General features: G+C 42.1%; 1 protein-coding gene across 2 annotated transcripts in view; it reads left to right on the forward strand.

The window, feature by feature from the left end:
- LOC139531755 (lethal(3)malignant brain tumor-like protein 4) overlaps nt 1–20,271 on the forward strand; it is a 129,775-nt gene that overhangs the window by 93,170 nt on the left and 16,334 nt on the right. For both annotated transcript variants that reach the window (XM_071328534.1, XM_071328535.1), the window contains exon 18: nt 19,529–19,698. In XM_071328534.1, the coding sequence (XP_071184635.1) occupies nt 19,529–19,698 (170 nt within the window). The remainder of the gene's footprint in view (nt 1–19,528; nt 19,699–20,271) is intronic.

A 20,271-nucleotide genomic window follows, 5' to 3' on the forward strand; every position in this document is an offset into this window, starting at 1 on the left:
TTTTCTCAGAACTGCTCATGCATTTTGGAAGCCTTCAGGCCCTCAGGCAAGTATTTCTATAATGATTCTCGGGACCTAGAATAACTTTTATTTCATATTTTATATCCTTAGTACTTTGATTTTAAATCAAGGGTTTATTCATTTAACATCTATATGGACAGCAATGAAAAGGAATGTGGAGAAAGCCTTTAATCCCCTACTTTAGTTTTTCATGATGAATAAGATGACAAAGACTGACAGTGACAGGTCGAAGACAGTGACAAAGAACAGACACGAAAGATCGATTGAGACAAGGGGACATGACAAAGCTTTTCAGAGAAACTCTGCTGAAAAATGTGTAGTGACGCAATCCTGAAATAATCAATGCTCCCTAGATATTTGTTGACTCCAAAGTGTGAGTGCTTTAAAGGGCATTTATGTAGCATGAGATTCCTGGGGAAATGCTGTGCTAAGGGGAATGCATATGTGTCACGACTCACTAAGAGTCTCACTAACCCAACACCATGACTACAGAGAATTTCCAAAAAGCAAGTGGCTAATTGGATGAGTAACGTCAGTATGGCTGCAACTTAGACATTTTGTCTATTGTCTTTTTGTTTTATGTAGACGTCCGTTTCCCAACCTGATCTCAGTTATTTTTGTAGGCTATTTAAATGGATCTGAGCCTGGTACACAAATGTCTCATCACTCCGACTCAGATACGGACTTGGTATGGCTTGTTGAGGGTACATAAACTCACTCTAGTCAGCATTGTTGTACAGTCAGTCAGCCGACAGCCTCATTCAGTCAGACTAGTGTAGCTAACTTTCTGTACAAATCGTCTCTGTAAAGCCAGACGCAACTTCAAATGGCCCAACGGTTTGAGTCAAAGTGTATGCTTGGGGGGAAAAGTCAGTGAAAACGTTGACTATAAACTAGATGCCTTAATGGGGCCAACAGACTCGGAATTCAAGATCTGACCCGGGACCCAAGGGGGTAACCAATAAGCATACTACATACTCAATTTACGTCACAAATAGTGTGGTTAGTATGAGTATTCGAACACAGCTCTACATTTGCACGAGGGCCAGGTAGCCTAGGCCTACCTATACTTCTACGCGTAATCAGGTTTGAGTACTTACTCAAGATTGACAGAAGCGCTCCAAACAAAAGACAATGCATGAATTGACAACTCATAAATGGAATGAAATAAACCAAAACGTTTTTCTCACAAGTGTAGCCTAGGTTGTGCGCTCTGTAAACAACATGTCTACTCCTAAAATGCCAACGGTAACTGTAATAATAATATATTGAATGCATGAACAGAAATTACATAATCAACGAACATTGTAGATTAGAAATGATGGTAGTTAACGGTAAATGTATTACTGGGGATACTGGTGTGCCATCCCCGTGGCCTCCGCAATGGATTAGTCCACTCAGACAGGCGTGAATCAGACAGGTGTCTCGTGTTCCATAACATTTTTTGTAAATATTTTCCACTGATGGACTAAGAAAAATCGACCAAACAATCGACCAGCCAAGTAAATCCAGTCAACCCTAGTGCAATTAAAATGTATTTATCGACCGGACCCGATTAGACTTTGTTAATTTAGTGTTTGTGGGAAGAGAACTGCACGAGCTTGTTATGCGTCAGCCAATTGCAACTGGTTGCTCACCTCACATGCGCCTGCTGCTGAGGAGAGAGAGTGAGTGAGTTAAAGGAGCCTTGGTCTAGGCTAGCCTACTTTTGATTGCGAAGATGGAGTTCATTTTTATTGAAGTAAAATGAAAGTTCAAGGAGAAAGAGTATAGTGAAAAGAAGCCGACAAGTGGAATGTCCTCGGGGACAAGTTTAAATGTTGTAGTTGACAAAGATGAGAAGAACGTTGGCGCGGCCAAATGGACTGTGTGCAACTCGCTATTCAGGTTCGATGTAATTTTCGACCTTTCCTTAATCTATTGTTGTATTTATTATCAGTTGTTTAGTTGTTATTATTATTGTAAATCATTATTATTACTGTAGGCCTATTTGATAATCTAAACCAGTTCTTTAAATATCCTATGCAAAAAGTGTCTTGTTTCATTTGGTTGAGACATTTTCGTTGGCTAAATTAAGGTGTAACTGTCTTTTTGATTTTGTGCTCTGTATTTAGTTTAAGGTTAAAGTAGGCCTGTTGTAAAAGACATAGCATTAGCCTATTGCTGTCATTTGTTGGGTAGGCCTACGGTAGGCAATCACCTTGTTGGTAATAGCTGCCATATAGACCTAGCCTAAAAGGTTTTATTCTGTTGAGCCATTTTCGTTGGCCAAATGAAGTTCCAGCTGTAATGTTGTGTTTGCCGCAATGTAATAGAATTACCGGGAGGCCTACTATGCTACTCACATTCAAACCATGAAAAGGAAAAACCAAAGAGGGCAAGATGCAAAACGTAATTTAATGACCCATTATAATAACCTGTTTGTATTTTCCTTATAAACAATGACTTGACTTACTTTTGATATTACCATAATAAAGTTAAGAAACTTTTTGTTTAGGTGTGGTATGGCTATCAGGCTTAGCTATGTAGGCCTATGAAGGCAGTGCACAACTGACAGTTGAACATGAGGTGGGGAAGAATGTTTTAGGCCTATCAGGTGTTACTCCTTTAATCTAATAATCTAATAATTATCTTTATAACAAATATCCTGATCAGAAATGTATGAATTAGATTCCTTCTGTACACCTATATCTGCATAGCAGTAGTAGCTGCTATCTGACAACTATGAAGAAATCCATGTCGATATCGGGAACATGGTGCCGGCGTATCTCCATCTTTGTCTCTATCTCTCTAGGGCTAGGCCTAAGCTTGGCCTAAGCTTGTCTCCCTTAATATTTTATTTAAGAAATATGAATATCATGCAGTGGACGCCTAGGCGTATAGGCCTATATGCATGCAATGCCCTGATACATTTAGCGCTCAAATCTCCGACGGCTGAACCGTGAGTTAGACAATTATTGTTTTAGGAAGTAAAAACCAATACAACGATAGACTATGAAGTTTTGAATATGCTACACATCCAACTATGCGGAGGCAATCATGTGTTCTAATGATGAACTCGGTTCTCTCTGGGAAAACTGAATTTAGGTTTTCCGCCGGGGTGTGAACCTGGGACCCTTACATTTTCCACTGCAGCTCCTTTTATTAGTCTTCCACCCGAAGGGGCAGATCTGCAGGACTCTCGCCAGTCTCCTCTGGATAGAGGGAGAGAGATTCAACCTTCATTTTCCCTACCTTAAATGTATTCAGACCTGGACAGAGGCCCTGGGTCCAATTCATCAAGTCATTCCCCCTTTTAAGCAGAGGCCACTTCTAAAGATGGCACTTGGCTGAGGTGATATCTCATTGCGTTAAAATTCCCCCATCCTTGAGGACAGCGTTTTGAGGGCACACAGCAGTTGGTTGGAAAGCTGGGGTGTTTCTTCTCTTTACATTATACATTATTGATGCTGTAGCAGAGCTGTCCATTGATGCTTTTATTCTTGAAGAGAAGCTCAAGAAAAATTGTTTCTCAGTCACACAGTTCTTCAGTCATCATTACATTGGTTTTAAACTGCTGCTTTGTGTGTACAATCAGAATGATGATTATTGATGTGCTATGATCAACGTCATCTGTTTGTGTGTGATTTACCATGATAATACATAGCCATTCATCTTTGTTATAGCCACTCAGGCAACAGTGTGACGCGTTCCCATTACCTGGGGAGGTACAGATCTATGCACCAAAAAAACCAGCCATGACAAGCCGACAGCCTCCTGTAGTCGCCCAGGTAATACATTGTGACCGTTGCCATGGCAATCATATCCAGGGCCTTTCTGTGTGTGCCTGCTAGCAGTGCAGTGGAGCTTACCTGGGATACCACTGTCACTGACACTGCCTGGCAGGCTGACATGTACGACTCTCTCCCCTTGTCTACTCTCTCTCCACCCAGGCACAAGCAGCTAGAGTTTAGCTGGAGGCTGGAGGCCTCAGCCAGTGCTAGAGTGTGTAGAGTGTGTAATATGTGACATGTTCGTCCCAAGGTACCCAGCTGAGAGGACCCAGGGCGTCTTCACGTAACATACACGTTTGAGCTGCTACCACAGAGGAGTATGCTGGGGTCACACAATCCCAGCTGGCCACACAGAGAACACACACGCACACCCATGCACATACAGACTGGCTCAGCGCGATGAGCAGATCTTTTATTTTCAGATGTGGCTATTATCTCATTGCCCCGACGATTGAAATATGTTTTTTGTTTGTTTGTAGTGTGCTTGTGTTCAGGTCAAGAGGTGTAACTTATCTAGATGTAGAATAGCTCATTTAAGATTCACAGTACAGTCCACTTTGTTGTCTTTTATAATATTTTCTAAGAAAAGCGTTGCGAACTACCAATGATTAATCACCTGTAACAGCCAATAACTGTTTCGCTAGCACAGACAAGAATATATTCTGGGATGCGCATCGACTATGTCCGTATGTACATACTGTATCCCAACCAGAAGCCATGGATTACAGGAAACATCCGTACTGAGCTAAAGGTTAGAGCTGACACTTTCAAAGAACAGAACACTAATCCAGACGTTTATAAGAAATCCCGCTACGGGGCTATCCCGCTACGGTTCGATCCCAGGCTGTATTACAACTGGCCGTGCTCGGGAGTCCCATAAGGCAACGCACAATTCGCCCAGAGCCGTCCGGGCAAGGAGTGTGGCTCATCGCACTCTAGCAACTCCTTGTGGCGGGCCGGGAGCTTGCAGGCTGACCTCGGTCGTCAGTTGAAAGGTGTTTCCTTCGACACATTGATGCAGCTGGCTTCCGGGTTAAGCGAACGGGTGTTAAGGAGTGAGGTTTGGTGGGTCATGTTTCGGAGCACGCATGACTCGACCTTCGCATCTCCCGAGCCCGTTAGGGAGTTGCAGCGATGAGGCAAGATCGTAATAAAAAATACAAATATAACCTATTACGCCAGCTCTGACGCTTGTCTGATGTGGCAGGACTTGCAAGCTATCAATGATTACAAAGGGAAATCCAGCCATGAGCTGCCCAGTGACGCACGCTTATCAGATGAGCAATTCTGAACAAAAATATAAATGCAAAATGTAAAGTGTTTGTACCATGTTTCATGAGCTGAAATAAAAGATCCCAGAAATGTTCCATACGCACAAAAAGCTTATTTAGCTCAAATGTTATGCACACATTTGTTTACATCCCTGTTAGTGAGCATTTCTCCTTTCCCAAGATAATCCATCCACCTGACAGATGTGGCATATCATGAAGCTGATTAAACAGCATGATCATTACACAGGTGCACCTTGTGCTAGGGTCAGTAAAAGGCCACTCTAAAATGTGCAGTTTTGTCACACAAGACAATACCGCAGATGTCTCAAGTATTGAGGGAGTATGCAATTGGCATGCTGACTGCAGAAATGTCCACCAGAGCTGTTGCCAAATAATTTTATGTTGATTTCTCTAGCATAAGCCGCCTCCAATGTCGTTTTAGAGAAATGTGCAGTACGTCCAAACGGCCTCACAACCGCAGACCATGTGTAGCCACGCCAGCTCAGGACCTCCACATCCGGATTCTTCACCTGCAGGATCGTCTGAGACCAGCCACCCGGACAGCTGATGAAACTGTAGGTTTTCACAACCAAAGAATTTCTGCACCAACGGGCAGAAACCATCTTAGGGATGAGTGCACATCTGAGTGCACATTGTCCTTACCAGGGTCTTGAGCTGACTGCAGTTCGGCATCGTAATTGACTTCAGTGGGCAAATGCTCACCTTCGATGGCCACTGGCACGCTGGAGAAGTGTGCTCTTTATGGATGAATCCTGGTTTCAACCGTACCGGGCAGATGGCAGACAGTGTGTATGGCGTTGTGTGGGTGAGCGGTTTGCTGACGTCAATGGTGGCGGCGGGGTTATGGTATGTGCAGGTATAAGCTACAGACAACGAACACAATTGCATTTTATTGATGGTAATTTTAACGCACAGAGATAACGTGACGAGGTCCTGAGAACCATTTTCATGCCATTCATCAGCCGCCATCACCTCATGTTTCAGCATGATAATAGCCACAATCAACAGCCTGATGAACTCTATGTGAAGGAGATGTGTCGTGCTGCATGAGGAAAATGGTGGGCACACCAGATAGTGACTGTTTTTCTGATCCACTCCCCTTATTTTTTGGGAGGGTATCTGTGACCAACAGATGCATATCTGAATTCCCATGATGATTCCTTAGTTGTTCATTTTCTTGAAATCTAAAAGCACAACCTACATTCGAGCCAATGTCTTAAGTAGTCAAACATGTTATTACTCCCACCTCGTGAAAGTAACAAACTGACACGTTTTCATTTTCGTCAAAAACATATATCGAAGAAGTGCCTTTGATTTTATGGCCTGCACATGCGCGAGACGACCGTTAGACCCGGTGACGTGTTTCTGCACATGAGCGTAGCTAGCCAGCGTTGCTATGACATCGCCTACAAGCGTGATTGGGGATTTCTATTGGAGAAGCTGGTTCTGCCCATCTTCATACTGTACTGTCTTTGTTGTTTCTTTGTAGACAATAATAAAGATCAGTGCTAAACAGTGGATGCAGATCCCTTGGAGCATACATACTGTGAAAAAAAACAAGAACAAGTTATCTTTTGTAAAACAAAAAAGATGGCCATGGCCATGATATGTGAAATGGTTGCATATGTAATTTTTGGTTCCAACTTAATGATAAAGTATTCATTGTGCTTTAAATCATGTGCATTGTCTCTCTATATGAGAAAAAAGAATACCTATCCTCCAGAAAAGGCATTGACAAGTATAACTTTAAAATGCCCCCTCTACGCGAAAGGCGTATCATGCCGCAGCAGAGATTCAGCTTCAAAGTGATTTTCTGGCTGCTCCCATCATTTCTTATTTATTGTTGCATCATTAGATTCATATTTCAAGGAGACAACACGAGTAAGGCTGTGGTATGGAGGTCTTCCCTTTGTGCCACGTCAAGACTGTTCCAACCTTAATTCAACTTGAATTCAACTTGAATTCACCCTTATTCTGTTATATCGCCTTCACATCATTAATTTACTTCAGCACATTTGACTTTGGTGATGCAGCCTTTCCGAACTGGGATTGAGGTTCCGTTGAATTTGGAGTGACTATATAAAGCCACGGACTCTGCTGTAAATCGGCTGAAGCACTGGATTCTTCTTCCCTCTCTTTTCCCTCTTCTCCTGTAATGGCAGATCAGGCCTGTTTTGTGAGCGAGAGGGAGGAGGAGCAGAGATGGATTTAACAGAGCTGACTGGTAGCCATCTCCACAGCGGGAGTGTAATTTAATTACTGTGCCTCGCTTTGCAGGACGTGCTGCTGTACATCAAAAATGTTTCCTTAAAGCTGAGAACCACGATAGGCCAAACGGCGTCACTGCCCCCCCCAGACGCATGTGTTATTGTTTTTGTTTGAGGAAATGAGCATCCAGCGCCGTGGTTAATAAAACATAGTACATACCAGTGGCGGTCGCTGCCATTTAAAATGAGGGAGGATGATTCTTTTTTTTAATGAGCATGGCCTTATTTCTATTACAGCAAATTGGATGACTGTCATTCATATTCCATTTTCCCAGCTCAATGTAACATCGATAGGTTTAGGCTACTAAATGATACTCAAATTCTCCCTGTACCCAACATGAGGTTGCTACAACCTAGCCTATGAAGGAAAGTTTACAACGTAGGTACACGGGTTGAGAGAATTTGAGTAATCAAGGTGACAAGCAGTGACACATTTAGTACTGCCCTGCACACTCTTGCCTGCATCTAGCTGATCTAGGGTGTAATCATTAGTCCAACAGTTGCAAATGAGAGTTTCTATTGGTGTCACGATCGTGTGGAGAGACGGACCAAGGCGCAGCGTGATAATGATACATCTTCTCTTTATTAAAGAAGATGAAAGAACACGACACGAAACACTTTAACAAAAACAACAAACGATCGTGAAGCTATAACGAACTAGTGCACACATGCAACATAGAACATTGACATAGACAATTACCCACAAACACCTAAAGCCTATGGCTACCTTAAATATGGCTCCCAATCAGAGACAACAATAACCAGCTGTCTCTGATTGAGAACCAAATCAGGCAACCATAGACTTTCCTAAACAACTACACTCAACCATAGACAATTCTAAACACCTACACTGAACACAACCCCATCTACTCTATGAAACCCCCTCAACCATACAAACCACACTAGACAATACAAAAACACATACTAACCCATGTCACACCCTGACCTAACTAAAATACTAATGAAAACAAAGATAACTAAGGCCAGGGTGTGACAATTGGACAAATTCGGGTATGTTTATCCCCGTTTCCAACAGAATCGGCGGAATGAATACACCCCTGATCACACGCAAACAGTTCACTTTCATAGCAGCCACATAAATACAGCATGGTCACTTTGCTGGTTGTACATATAATTCCTTCTCGCTATCTACACCCTCTCCTCTTACCTTTTCCCTTCGCTTCTGGACATCAGTGCACGACACATCAGCTGTCTGTGACCAGACGAAAAAACCTTTCCAAGCCAAACCTTTATATCATGACCGCTAACCACTACACACAGGGTACATTGTTGTCTCGTCATGATCAACTAGAACTACTACAACTAACACATTAGTAAACCCGCTACAATCATTCAGTACAGTGTACAGTCAGAAAGCAGTTTAGCAGTTACACTGGTGGCAATAAATTAATAAAACCAAAAGGTGCATGGCAACAGCCGGATAAGATGAGGAAAAAGAAGGAACCCGCACACTGCTCTTGATCGTATCACTGATCTTTAATAAGCTTTACGTATCGTCCTCACGGCCTTCGTCAGAGCTTTTGTGAGTTTTTTTAAATTAGCACCCTTATGTAGACCTAGCCCCACCCATACCTGTTCCATGCATGGAAAGGGGTTGGAGGCGAAGGAAAAACAAATAAGTACTACCAAATATAACAATATGCATTTCATAAATATTCAAATAAAGTGTGTACATAAAATGTATTAAACACGTCTGTAAAACCACAATGAGTACATTGACCTACCAAGCAAGTTTTCATAAATCATTGTGTACAGTGTAAGAAAAATGTCAGAGTAATCTGAAATAGGGGCATAATTCATGTTCAAATTTACAACATAACGTACATAGGCATTTCATCATTAAGACCTTTTAGGAAATAATGTCTGGAGGGTGAAAATCCCAAAACATTCTGGCTGATTTTCTTTTGTGGCTGGCAGTTGCATGAACCAATTTATCGCGTAAATAAAACATGCCAGTGTTTCCTGACTGCATCTCCTACTTTTTGCGAGTTCAAAGTACAGTGGGGAGAACAAGTATTTGATACACTGCCGATTTTGCAGGTTTTCCTACTTACAAAGCATGTAGAGGTCTGTCATTTTTATCATAGGTACACTTCAACTGTGAGAGACGGAATCTAAAACAAAAATCCAGAAAATCACATTGTATGATTTTTAAATAATTAATTTGCATTTTATTGCATGACATAAGTATTTGATCACCTACCAACCAGTAAGAATTCCGGCTCTCACAGACCTGTTAGTTTTTCTTTAAGAAGCCCTCCTGTTCTCCACTCATTACCTGTATTAACTGCACCTGTTTGAACTCGTTACCTGTATAAAAGACACCTGTCCACACACAATCAAACAGATTCCAACCTCTCCACAATGGCCAAGACCAGAGAGCTGTGTAAGGACATCAGGGATAAAATTGTAGACCTGCACAAGGCTGGGATGGGCTACAGGACAATAGGCAAGCAGCTTGGTGAGAAGGAAACAACTGTTGGCGCAATTATTAGAAAATGGAAGAAGTTCAAGATGACGGTCAATCACCCTCGGTCTGGGGCTCCATGCAAGATTTCACCTCGTGGGGCATCAATGATCATGAGGAAGGTGAGGGATCAGCCCAGAACTACACGGCAGGACCTGGTCAATGACCTGAAGAGAGCTGGGACCACAGTCTCAAAGAAAACCATTAGTAACACACTACGCCGTCATGGATTAAAATCCTGCAGCGCACGCAAGGTCCCCCTGCTTAAGCCAGTGCATGTCCAGGCCTGTCTGAAGTTTGCCAATGACCATCTGGATGATCCAGAGGAGGAATGGGAGAAGGTCATGTGGTCTGATGAGACAAAAATAGAGCTTTTTGGTCTAACTCCACTCGCCGTGTTTGGAGGAAGAAGAAGTATGAGTACAACCCCAAGAACACCATCCCAACCGTGAAGCATGGAGGTGGAAACATCATTCTTTGGGGATGCTTTTCTGCAAAGGGGACAGGACGACTGCACCGTATTGAGGGGAGGATGGATGGGGCCATGTATCGCAAGATCTTGGCCAACAACCTCCTTCCCTCAGTAAGAGCATTGAAGATGGGTCGTGGCTGGGTCTTCCAGCATGACAACGACACGAAGCACACAGCCATGGCAACTAAGGAGTGGCTCCGTAAGAAGCATCTCAAGGTCCTGGAGTGGCCTAGCCAGTCTCCAGACCTGAACCCAATAGAAAATCTTTGGAGGGAGCTGAAAGTCCGTATTGCCCAGCGACAGCCCCGAAACCTGAAGGATCTGGAGAAGATCTGTAGGGAGGAGTGGGCCAAAATCCCTGCTGCAGTGTGTGCAAACCTAGTCAAGAACTACAGGAAACGTATGATCTCTGTAATTGCAAACAAAGGTTTCTGTACCAAATATTAAGTTCTGCTTTTCTGATGTATCAAATACTTATGTCATGCAATAAAATGCAAATTAATTACTTAAAAATCATACAATGTGATTTTCTGGATTTTTGTTTTAGATTCCGTCTCTCATAGTTGAAGTGTACCTATGATAAAAATTACAGACCTCTACATGCTTTGTAAGTAGGAAAACCTGCAAAATCGGCAGTGTATCAAATACTTGTTCTCCCCACTGTATATGTAGTTGTGAACATTACAGAGTGTTCTTTAGCTTTAGGGGGTATTTTTTGTAGCAGTTCATCTTGTGTTTCCCCAATGCCAAATTAAGCGCTTCATCCACACATTGTGGAGAATAGCCTCTTCTTAGAAACCTATAGCGCTTCTCTGCTGCTTTTTCTAAAAAGTCCTGAAAATGATTTGTTGCAAGTTAGGGAGGAGGGGGGGTTTCACACCTAGCTCAAGTTGTGGAGGGGTTCACACCTAGCTTGGCTATTAGACAATTCTTTAGTAAAGGTTAAATAGTTTATTGTTCAGCTAATAGACCATCCTGCTATGCTTGTGAAAACTAATAATACTTTTCCCCCTTTCCACATGTTAAAGATTCCAATTGATAAAGTGTTTTTGGGCCACAAACGGCCCCAACCCCAATTAATACATTTGGGCACAGTCAATAGCGTGCTGGACTTCAGGCTAGAATGTTGATGGTTCGAAACCTGCTCCCTGCTTTCTATAATGATTGAGTTTGATACACCTGGTATTGGATATGGCTGGCAAAAAACGTGCTCAATAGCGATTTTTGTAAATTAACTTTATGACAAACAAATATGCACAATTGTTTGTCTCTACATTAACTTACATATTCCTCTCAATTGTACATGTTTTGCTTGACTCGTTATGACGTTATAACTACATACATTTGCTTCCCCGTAATGTTTTGTCAGCCATCTTTGCTGAAGTCACCAGGGACGGGTGGCCCGCGTCAAATTCGTCATTGGAACCACTCGATATGATTGGTCATATAAAAACCTTGGTGCCCAAATGCATACTGAGTGCTCTAACTCTCCCTTGTGGTGTTCTGGAGCAATGAAGCCGTGATGCTGGGTACCTCTAAGTCCCGCGGTGTAAGCTAGCAACTTTTAAAGGAGGAACCACTGTAGGTGTGTCCAAACCTTTGACTGGTACTGTATATAAATATTAGGATGAGCAATGTTGGAGTGGCATTGACTAAAATAGAATAGAATACAGTATATACATTTGAGATGAGTAAATCAGTATGTAAACATTATTAAAGTGATAGGGTTCCATTATTAAAGTGGCCAGTGATTCCATGTCTATGTATGTAGGGAAGCAGCCTCTAAGGTGCAAGGTTGAGTAACCGGGTTTGCCCAAACACCTGGGTTTCATTCTCGCCACAGGTACTGATTCAGACCTTGGACACCAGGTGAGTGCAATTAACTACCAGACAGAAGCAAAAACCAAGTTAATGCCCTCCATGCAGGACTTTAATTGGATATCCATACAACATATTGCGACATTGTATATTTTTGTGGAATTGCACCCGTGTGTCCATACCTTTTATATAACTAGTGTATGTCATTTTGAAGCTGTTGAATGTTAATTAACCTTTTAGAGGTTATTTCTCTCTGAGACCATGGATGGGCCTTTCTGCTGTCCTGGCTCTCTCTCACTCTCTCCTGGCTCTCATTCACTCGCTCTTATCTCAAGTACATGTGGCCGTTAGGGGGATACTTAAGGCAGTCACTTGATACGCATTTCAACCCCTCTGTTCACATCTCTCTGTGAATATTTTTAAACGGTGTGAGCTGCACTGTGTTATTTGAGGATGCAAAGCCTCTTTAAGCTTCTCCACTTTATTATTAACTTCATCACGATTGATTAGGCTTACTAATAACCATAGGCATCTATCTCATTTAGCGTAAGTAACCTCAAAGCATTTTCAAAACAAATATCTTGTTTCACTAATCACGATTAATAGTTACACTCAAATACACAGCGTAAGGTCGGCGCTATCGTGTAATTAACGCTACGAAACACATTGTTCTGGTTTCTGCCTGGCGGTGCTGGTATCAATACATCAGTCCAGTGACAACAAAGACTGCTTGCATCACCGGGGGAATGATAATGGGTGTAGGTTCGAGTTGTGGGCTCCAATTTGAAACCAGGGGTCAGCGGCTTATAGATTTTCCTACATTCACGAGTGAGCGAAGCGTCACGAGATTAGCTTTCATTAGCTCTAGCACGGCAGTAAGTAACTGTTTTCTTGGTGACGGTGCAGGTAGTCAGTATACGGTTAAAGCTCATGCGGAGGCTTTGGTAGCAGCAGTCTGTTTTGGACTGAGAGAAGTTTCACGCTCACTGGGGGATGAAAGACACATGTTTCACCACCACAGGGGATTCTTTGAATGAAGACGTGTTTGCCAGGAATAAATGTTTAGCACTTTTCTTTTGTGTTTGTGAAGTGTTTGAAGTCTGCGGGGCTCGCAGCATTAAACAAACAAACTGCCCTGACTTCACAGGACTCCATCATTTTCGGATTTACAGTTGAAGTCGGGAGTTTACATACACTTAGGTTGGAGTCATTAGAACTCGTTTTTCAACCACTCCACAAATTTCTTGTTCACAAACTATAGTTTTGGCAAGTCGGTTAGGACATCTACAATGTGCATGACACAAGTAATTTTTCCAACAATTGTTTACAGACAGATTATTTCACTTATAATTCACTGTATCACAATTCCAGTGGGTCAGACGTTTATAAACACTAAGTTGACTGTGCCTTTAAACAGCTTGGAAAATTCCAGAAAATTATGTCATTGCTTTAGAAGCTTCTGATAGGCTAATTGACATAATTTGAGTCACATCCACAGGTACACCTCCAATTATTTCAAGGCATACCTTCAAACTCAGTGCCTCTTTGCTTGACATCATGGGAAAATCAAAAGAAATCAGCCAAGACCTGGTTCATCCTTGGGAGCAATTTCCAAACGCCTGAAGGTACCACGTTCATCTGTACAAACAACAGTACGCAAGTATAAACACCATGGGACCACGCAGCCGTCATACCGCTCAGGAAGGAGACGCGTTCTTTGGTGCGAAAAGTGCAAATCAATTCCAGAACAACAGCAAAGGACCTTGTGAAGATGCTGGAGGAAACGGGTACAAAAGTATCTATATCCACAGTAAAACGAGTCCTTTATCGACATAACCTGAAAGGCCGCTCAGCAAGGAAGAAGCCACTGCTCCAAAACCATCATAAAAAAAGCCAGACTACGGTTTTCAACTGCACATGGGGACAGAAATGGTACTTTTTGGAGAAATGTCCTCCGGTCTGATGAAACAAAAATAGAACTGTTTGGCCATAATGACCATTGTTTTGTTTGGAGGAAAAAGGGGGAGGCTTGCAAGCCGAAGAACACCATCCCAACCCATGTTGTGGGGGTGCTTTGCTGCAGGAGGGACTGGTGCACTCCACAAAATAGATGGCATCATGATCTCAAGACATCAGTCAGGAAATTAAAGCTTAGTCGCAAATGGGTCTTCCAAATGGACAATGACCCCAAGCATACTTCCATAGTTGTGGCAAAATGGCTTAAGGACAACAAAGTCAAGGTATTGGAGTGGCCATCACAAAGCCCTGGCCTCAATCCTATAGAAAATGTGTGGGCAGAACTGAAAAAGCATATGTGAGCAAGGAGGCCTACAAACCTGACTCAGTTACACCAGCTCTGTCAGGAGCAATGGGCCAAAATTCACCCAATTTATTGTGGGAAGCTTGTGGAAGGCTACCCAAAACGTTTGACCCAGGTTAACAATTTAAAGGCAATGCTACCAAATACTAATTGAGTGTATGTAAACTTCTGACCCACTGGGAATGTGATAAAGAAATAAAAGTTGAAATAAATAATTCTCTCTACTATTATTCTAATATTTCACATTCTGAAAATAAAGTGGTGATCCTAACTGATTTAAGACAGGGAATTTTTACGAGGATTAAATGTCAGGAATTGTGAAAAACTGAGTTTAAATGTATTTGGCTAAGGTGTATGTAAACTTCCGACTTCAACTGTAGGTGAATGGAAATCGGTCCGGAACATTCAATCAATTTAAAGACGTCACTGAAGTGACAAATGTGTGTTTGACGAGACTTCATGGTCGAACCATAATGTCATACTGCACGGGACACCAGCAGTTTCAGTCTCCTGACAAAACTGTCTGGTATTTCTTACATAGTCACACACAGACAAACGGGGACACACACACTGGCCCCTTCCCTGGGGCCAGGCTGTCTCTCTAGTGTGACACACCATGTCCACTCTGTCCCCCCTGCAGCTCACTGACTGACTCCTATACCGCCCCAGAAAATGGCAGCCAACCCATTAACACATCCCCAGTCCTCCAGTCCCACTGTCTCTTGGTTCTCCACACTTTTGAAATTCAGCTCTGCTCGCCAGTAACATTTTAGCGAGACGCTTCCCGGGCTATGCCCAAATACTGTGAAAGGCCCTTTCTGTTTTCCCCTGCTCTCCCTGTTTCTTTCTCTCTCCCCCTCTCTCTTTCTCCATCTCTCACTCTCTGTCTCTCCACCTCTCTCTTTTTCTCTCCCCGTCGCTCCACCTCTCTCTCGCTCTTGCGCTCTCTCTATCTCTGCCTCTAGAGCCTACAAGCTGGGAAATCGCCGTTTCACTCAGAGTGGTGTGTGTGTGTGTACTTTAGTCATTGAGGCACAGCAGACAGATCCGCAACACAGCAAAGTCGCTGCTTTTGAAGGAAACATTGCCATGGTAACTACAGTATTGTACATAGTCTTTTTTTCTCCCGAGCTTGTTTTTTTGATGGAGCAAAATAGGTCAGGTTAATTGAATTTGTTTGTCTAAATATACAGACGCCAGATGTTTCCATTATTGATAGTGTATTTTTCATAGCTTAATACCTTTTCCATTTGATCAATCTCTTTTGTTGTCAAATCAAATAGCAAAGTGACGGTACACCTTGTGGCTGTTCTATTAATAGAAAACACAGGAGGAGGATGTTGGTTCAAGAACAGGAGGGTAAAATGCTAGAGGGATCCAATCAGGGATCTAATCCGTGATCCCTGTCTAGTTTTTTGGCCCGATATTTTGTTGTGGCGTATTTGTGCGCTACACATTATGGAGCTGTGCTGTGGACTTCCTGTCTCTGAGGGTGCTGTGCCACGGCCCCATCATCAAAGTTTTATGATCAAAGTGGGCCTGTGTTCGTGTAGTGACATTAAAGCTTTTTGTGTCGCGCCCTTTTTCTACAAACAGGAAGGAGGTGACTGGGCTTTCCCATGTCACATTGAGGCTGTGGTGGGGTTTGTGGCTGTGGCTGCTGTCAGCAGGAAGTCAGCTAAATGGAGGGAGCCCTAAAGTTGATTTGACAATACTTTTTGAGCTTTTTTTTGTTGATGTTTTGTATTGTACTAGGTCTTAGCGTCTCAAAATCCACATTCATGTTGGTGACATTATACTGTCATGTAGCCCTTATTTAACCAGGATCCAATTACTTGAGGTGCTGAAGGTGGAACTGAGTGATTTCCCCTTAGAAAGTCAAAATTGGTTATTTTGTCAAAATTCATGAAAACAAACTTTTGCTTTTTGGTCTGAATTTAAAGTTAAGGTTAGGCATTAGGGTTAGCCATGTGACAAAGGTTAGGATTAAGGTTAGGATTAGGTTTAAATGACGATTTTATGACTTTGTGGCTGTGCCAACTAGTGATTACTCTGCAAAGCTGCCTCCAGAAGAAGATACATGACGAAAAATGCTTACCTGCTTCTTTTTCGAGGGAGACCTGAAAGATGTTGAAGAATTATGGCGTTCCAAAAGAAAGTGCTTTCTTAAGAAAAGTCTGCTCCATCTTGCTGCGTTTTTTGGCTCACACTGTACTCATAATCCTTTTAACGTCTTGCTAAGAATGCTCTGATATGATGGACCAACAAATAGATAAAGATCTACCATGCAGATGTCAGACATCATACGCTGCTTCTTTTATTTAGCAAAAAAACACACAAAAAAACATCTTAATTAGGCCACACTTCAAAGCTACTGAGTTGTCTCTGCAAGTTATTTGATTGTTCTTAATAATAACAGAGTACACCACAAAATGTAATAGGTTCAATGCTTCAAAGATGAGAGCAGAAGTGCAATAGAAAGGCAATATCAGACAAGGCACTCGAAAGGGTAGTATATCTGCATGTTTTAAGTTCTCACAGAAATCCACTTGCATTATACAGTATGATTGTGTGTAATACAACACATTGATTTGAATCCTATTAATCCTAATCCTCTTAATAACTACTAAAAACCCTTTGGGGACTCATCGTAGCGTTGCTTGGGTTACAGATGTTAGCCATGTTTGGCCATCGGAGCAGCAAACATAGACAAATGCCACGGTTAACAAGCATGTTAAACCCAGCTCTGCTCCTTCGAGACATAGCTGGGAGACAACTGGAAGAAAAACCACATGTCCTGTAGCTGACCCTGTTCCTGCTGTCTGTACACACACACACACAGACACACACACACACACACACACACTCTCTCTCGCTCTCTCCCATACACACACACACACCACCCCCTCAAAGCTTGCTTTGCTGCCTGCCAAGACAGAGGGTCCATCTGGGGTATAGTAGGGCATTATAGGTTGGCAATGGCATCTCCATCAGTCAGTCATTACATAACCATTTGGTATCTCCCCTAGTCCATCAGTCTAGTACATCAGGGACTAGGTAGTGGATCCTTCCATTAGAAAATGAAGGATTAGAAAAGAAAGACAATAAGGAAAGGAAATGAAAGAAAGGAAAGGAAGCTGAAAGCAAAACAGTTTGTTTTGTTGATGCACAGTAAAATCAAAAAAAGGAAGAAGAAATGGAACAAAAGTCAAGGTTGGTCGCTTGTAATTTTTTGTTGAATTCTTTGGGCAAAGCCTGTACCATTGCTTATCAACCTTGCAGTGATCACACTCCCACTCTAGTATGCAGGTCATGTACAGTAACTAGCTTAGCAGACTGTTTTAATCATCCCAGCAGGCCTTTGCTGTACTGTACATTACCTCTACAGTGCCTTCAGAAACAATTCATACCCCTTGACGTATTCCACATTTTGTTCTTACAGCCTTAATTTAAAAAAAAATACATGTTTTTTCTCACCCATTTACACAGTAACACCCAGTAACACCATCATGATAATGTAAAAACATGTTTTTTTTAATAGATTTTTGCTAATTTAAAATGAAATATAGAAATATCTAATTTACATAAGTATTCACACCCCTTAGTTAATACATGTTATAATCACTTTTAGCAGTGATTACAGTTTATTTCTGGGTAAGTCTCTAAGAGCTTTGCATACCTGGATTGTACAATATTTGCACTTTTTAATTTTTTTTATTCTTCAAGCTCTGCCAAGTTGGTGGTTGGTCATTGCTAGACAGCCATTTTCAAGTTTTGCCAAAGATTTTAAAGCTGATTTAAGTCAAAACCGTAACTAGGCCACTCAGGAACATTCAATATTGTCTTGGTAAGGAACTCCAGTATATATTTGGCATTGTGTTTTAGGTTATTTTCCTGCTGAAAGGTGAATTTGTCTCCCAGTGTCTGTTGGAAAGTAGACTGAAGCAGGTTTTTCTCTAGAATTTTGCCTGTGCTTAGCTCTATTCTGTTTTTTTTCCTAAAAACTCCCTTGTACTTGCTGATGGCAAGCATACCCATAACAGGGTGCAGCCACCACCATGCTTGAAAATATGAGGAGTGGTACTCAGTGATGTGTTGTTGGATTTGCCCCAAACATAACGCTTTGTATTCAGGACATAACATTTATTTCTATGCTACATTTTTGCAGTATTACTTTAGTGCCTTGTGGCAAACAGGATGAATGATTTGGAATATTTGTATTCTGTACAGGCTTCCTTCTTTTCACTCTGTCATTTAGGTTAGTATTGTGGAGTAACTACAATGTTGTTGATCCATCCTCAGTTTTCTCCTTTCACAGCCATTTAACTGTTTTAAAGTCACCATTGGCCTCAAGGTGAAATCCCTGAGTGGTGTCCTTCCTCTCTGGTAACTGAGTTAGTAAGGACGCCTGTATGTTTGTAGTGACTGGGTTTATTGATACACCATCCAAAGTGTAATTAATAACTTCACCATGCTCAAAAGGATATTCAAGGTTTTTACCCATCGACCATCGTTGCGAGGCATTGGAAAAATTTGCTGGTCTTTGTGGTTGAATCTGTGTTTGAAATTCACTGCTCAAACGAGGGACCTTACAGATAATTGAATGTATGGGATACAGAGAGGAGGTAGTCATTCAAAAATCATGTTCAACACTATTATTGCACACAGTGACTCCATGCAACTTATTATGTGACTTGTTAATTAAGCAAATCTTTACTCCTGAAGTTATTTAGGCTGACAATAACAAAGGGATTGAATACTTATTTACTTCAGATTTACGTTATTAATTTGTAAACATTTATAAAAACATAATTTCACTGGCATTATGGGATATTGTGTGTAGGCCAGTGACACAAAATCTAAATTTAATCAATTTAGTTTCAGGCTGTAACACAGCAAAATGTGGGAAAAGTCAAGGGGTGTGAATACTCTCGCTCTCCTCACTCTCACACTCTCTCACTAGCTCACTTTCTCTTTCTTTCCCCACCGTCTTTTTCCTTTTCTCTCTCACTTTCTCACTCATTAACAAATTCACATTGGCAACCCACTAGTGACATGTACACCCTTCCCCCTCCAGAGCACAGCGTGGACAGCCTGCAGCAGGCCCTCCACCAGTCGGTGTTCCTGTCGGCAATGTCGGCCCACCCTGGCCGGGACCTGCCCCTATGCTGGGAGCAGCACTGCAAGCTGCTGCCTGGAGTGGCCGGAGTACAGGCCAGCCGTGTGGCCCACTGGACCGCGGACGAGGTGAGAGCACACACACATCCACGTGTACTTGCGTACATACACACATGGATCTGTAAATTGATGTTTCAAATTATGTAGGGACAAGCCGTGGCACATTTACGTGATAATGCCCGAGAAGCCGGTGTTTGGAGGATATATTGGCTCGGGTGTTGTTAGGCCCGAGACGTGCCAATATATCCTCCAAACACCAGCTTCGAGGGCATTATTATTATATTATGATATATTTTCATAAATAAAACGTTATTTTCATTCATTTATTCATACTATTTCATCCTTCCACAAGATATAGTCCTGACACAAATCTAGGGTTGCTACCCAAACTGGCTGTCGTTCTATCGGTTCGGTTGCCAGAGATGCGACCCAGTCGTTCAGTCTTTTTGTTCTGTATCTATGGACGTGACCCAGTCATCCGTTCCAAATATTCCATTGCCATACTGGCTGGCAACGTTTTTATCCCTTGCTTGCTAGCTAGCCAACTACGGCTGACTTACAGTCACGTCAAAAAGTGCAGGCAGAATAACAGCAAAGTAGCTGCATTTGCATTTGTTGAATCTGTTTTCTAGTGACATTTAT

This window comes from Salvelinus alpinus, chromosome 10 (assembly GCF_045679555.1).
Source record: "Salvelinus alpinus chromosome 10, SLU_Salpinus.1, whole genome shotgun sequence".
NCBI classification, from domain to species: Eukaryota; Metazoa; Chordata; class Actinopteri; order Salmoniformes; family Salmonidae; genus Salvelinus; species Salvelinus alpinus.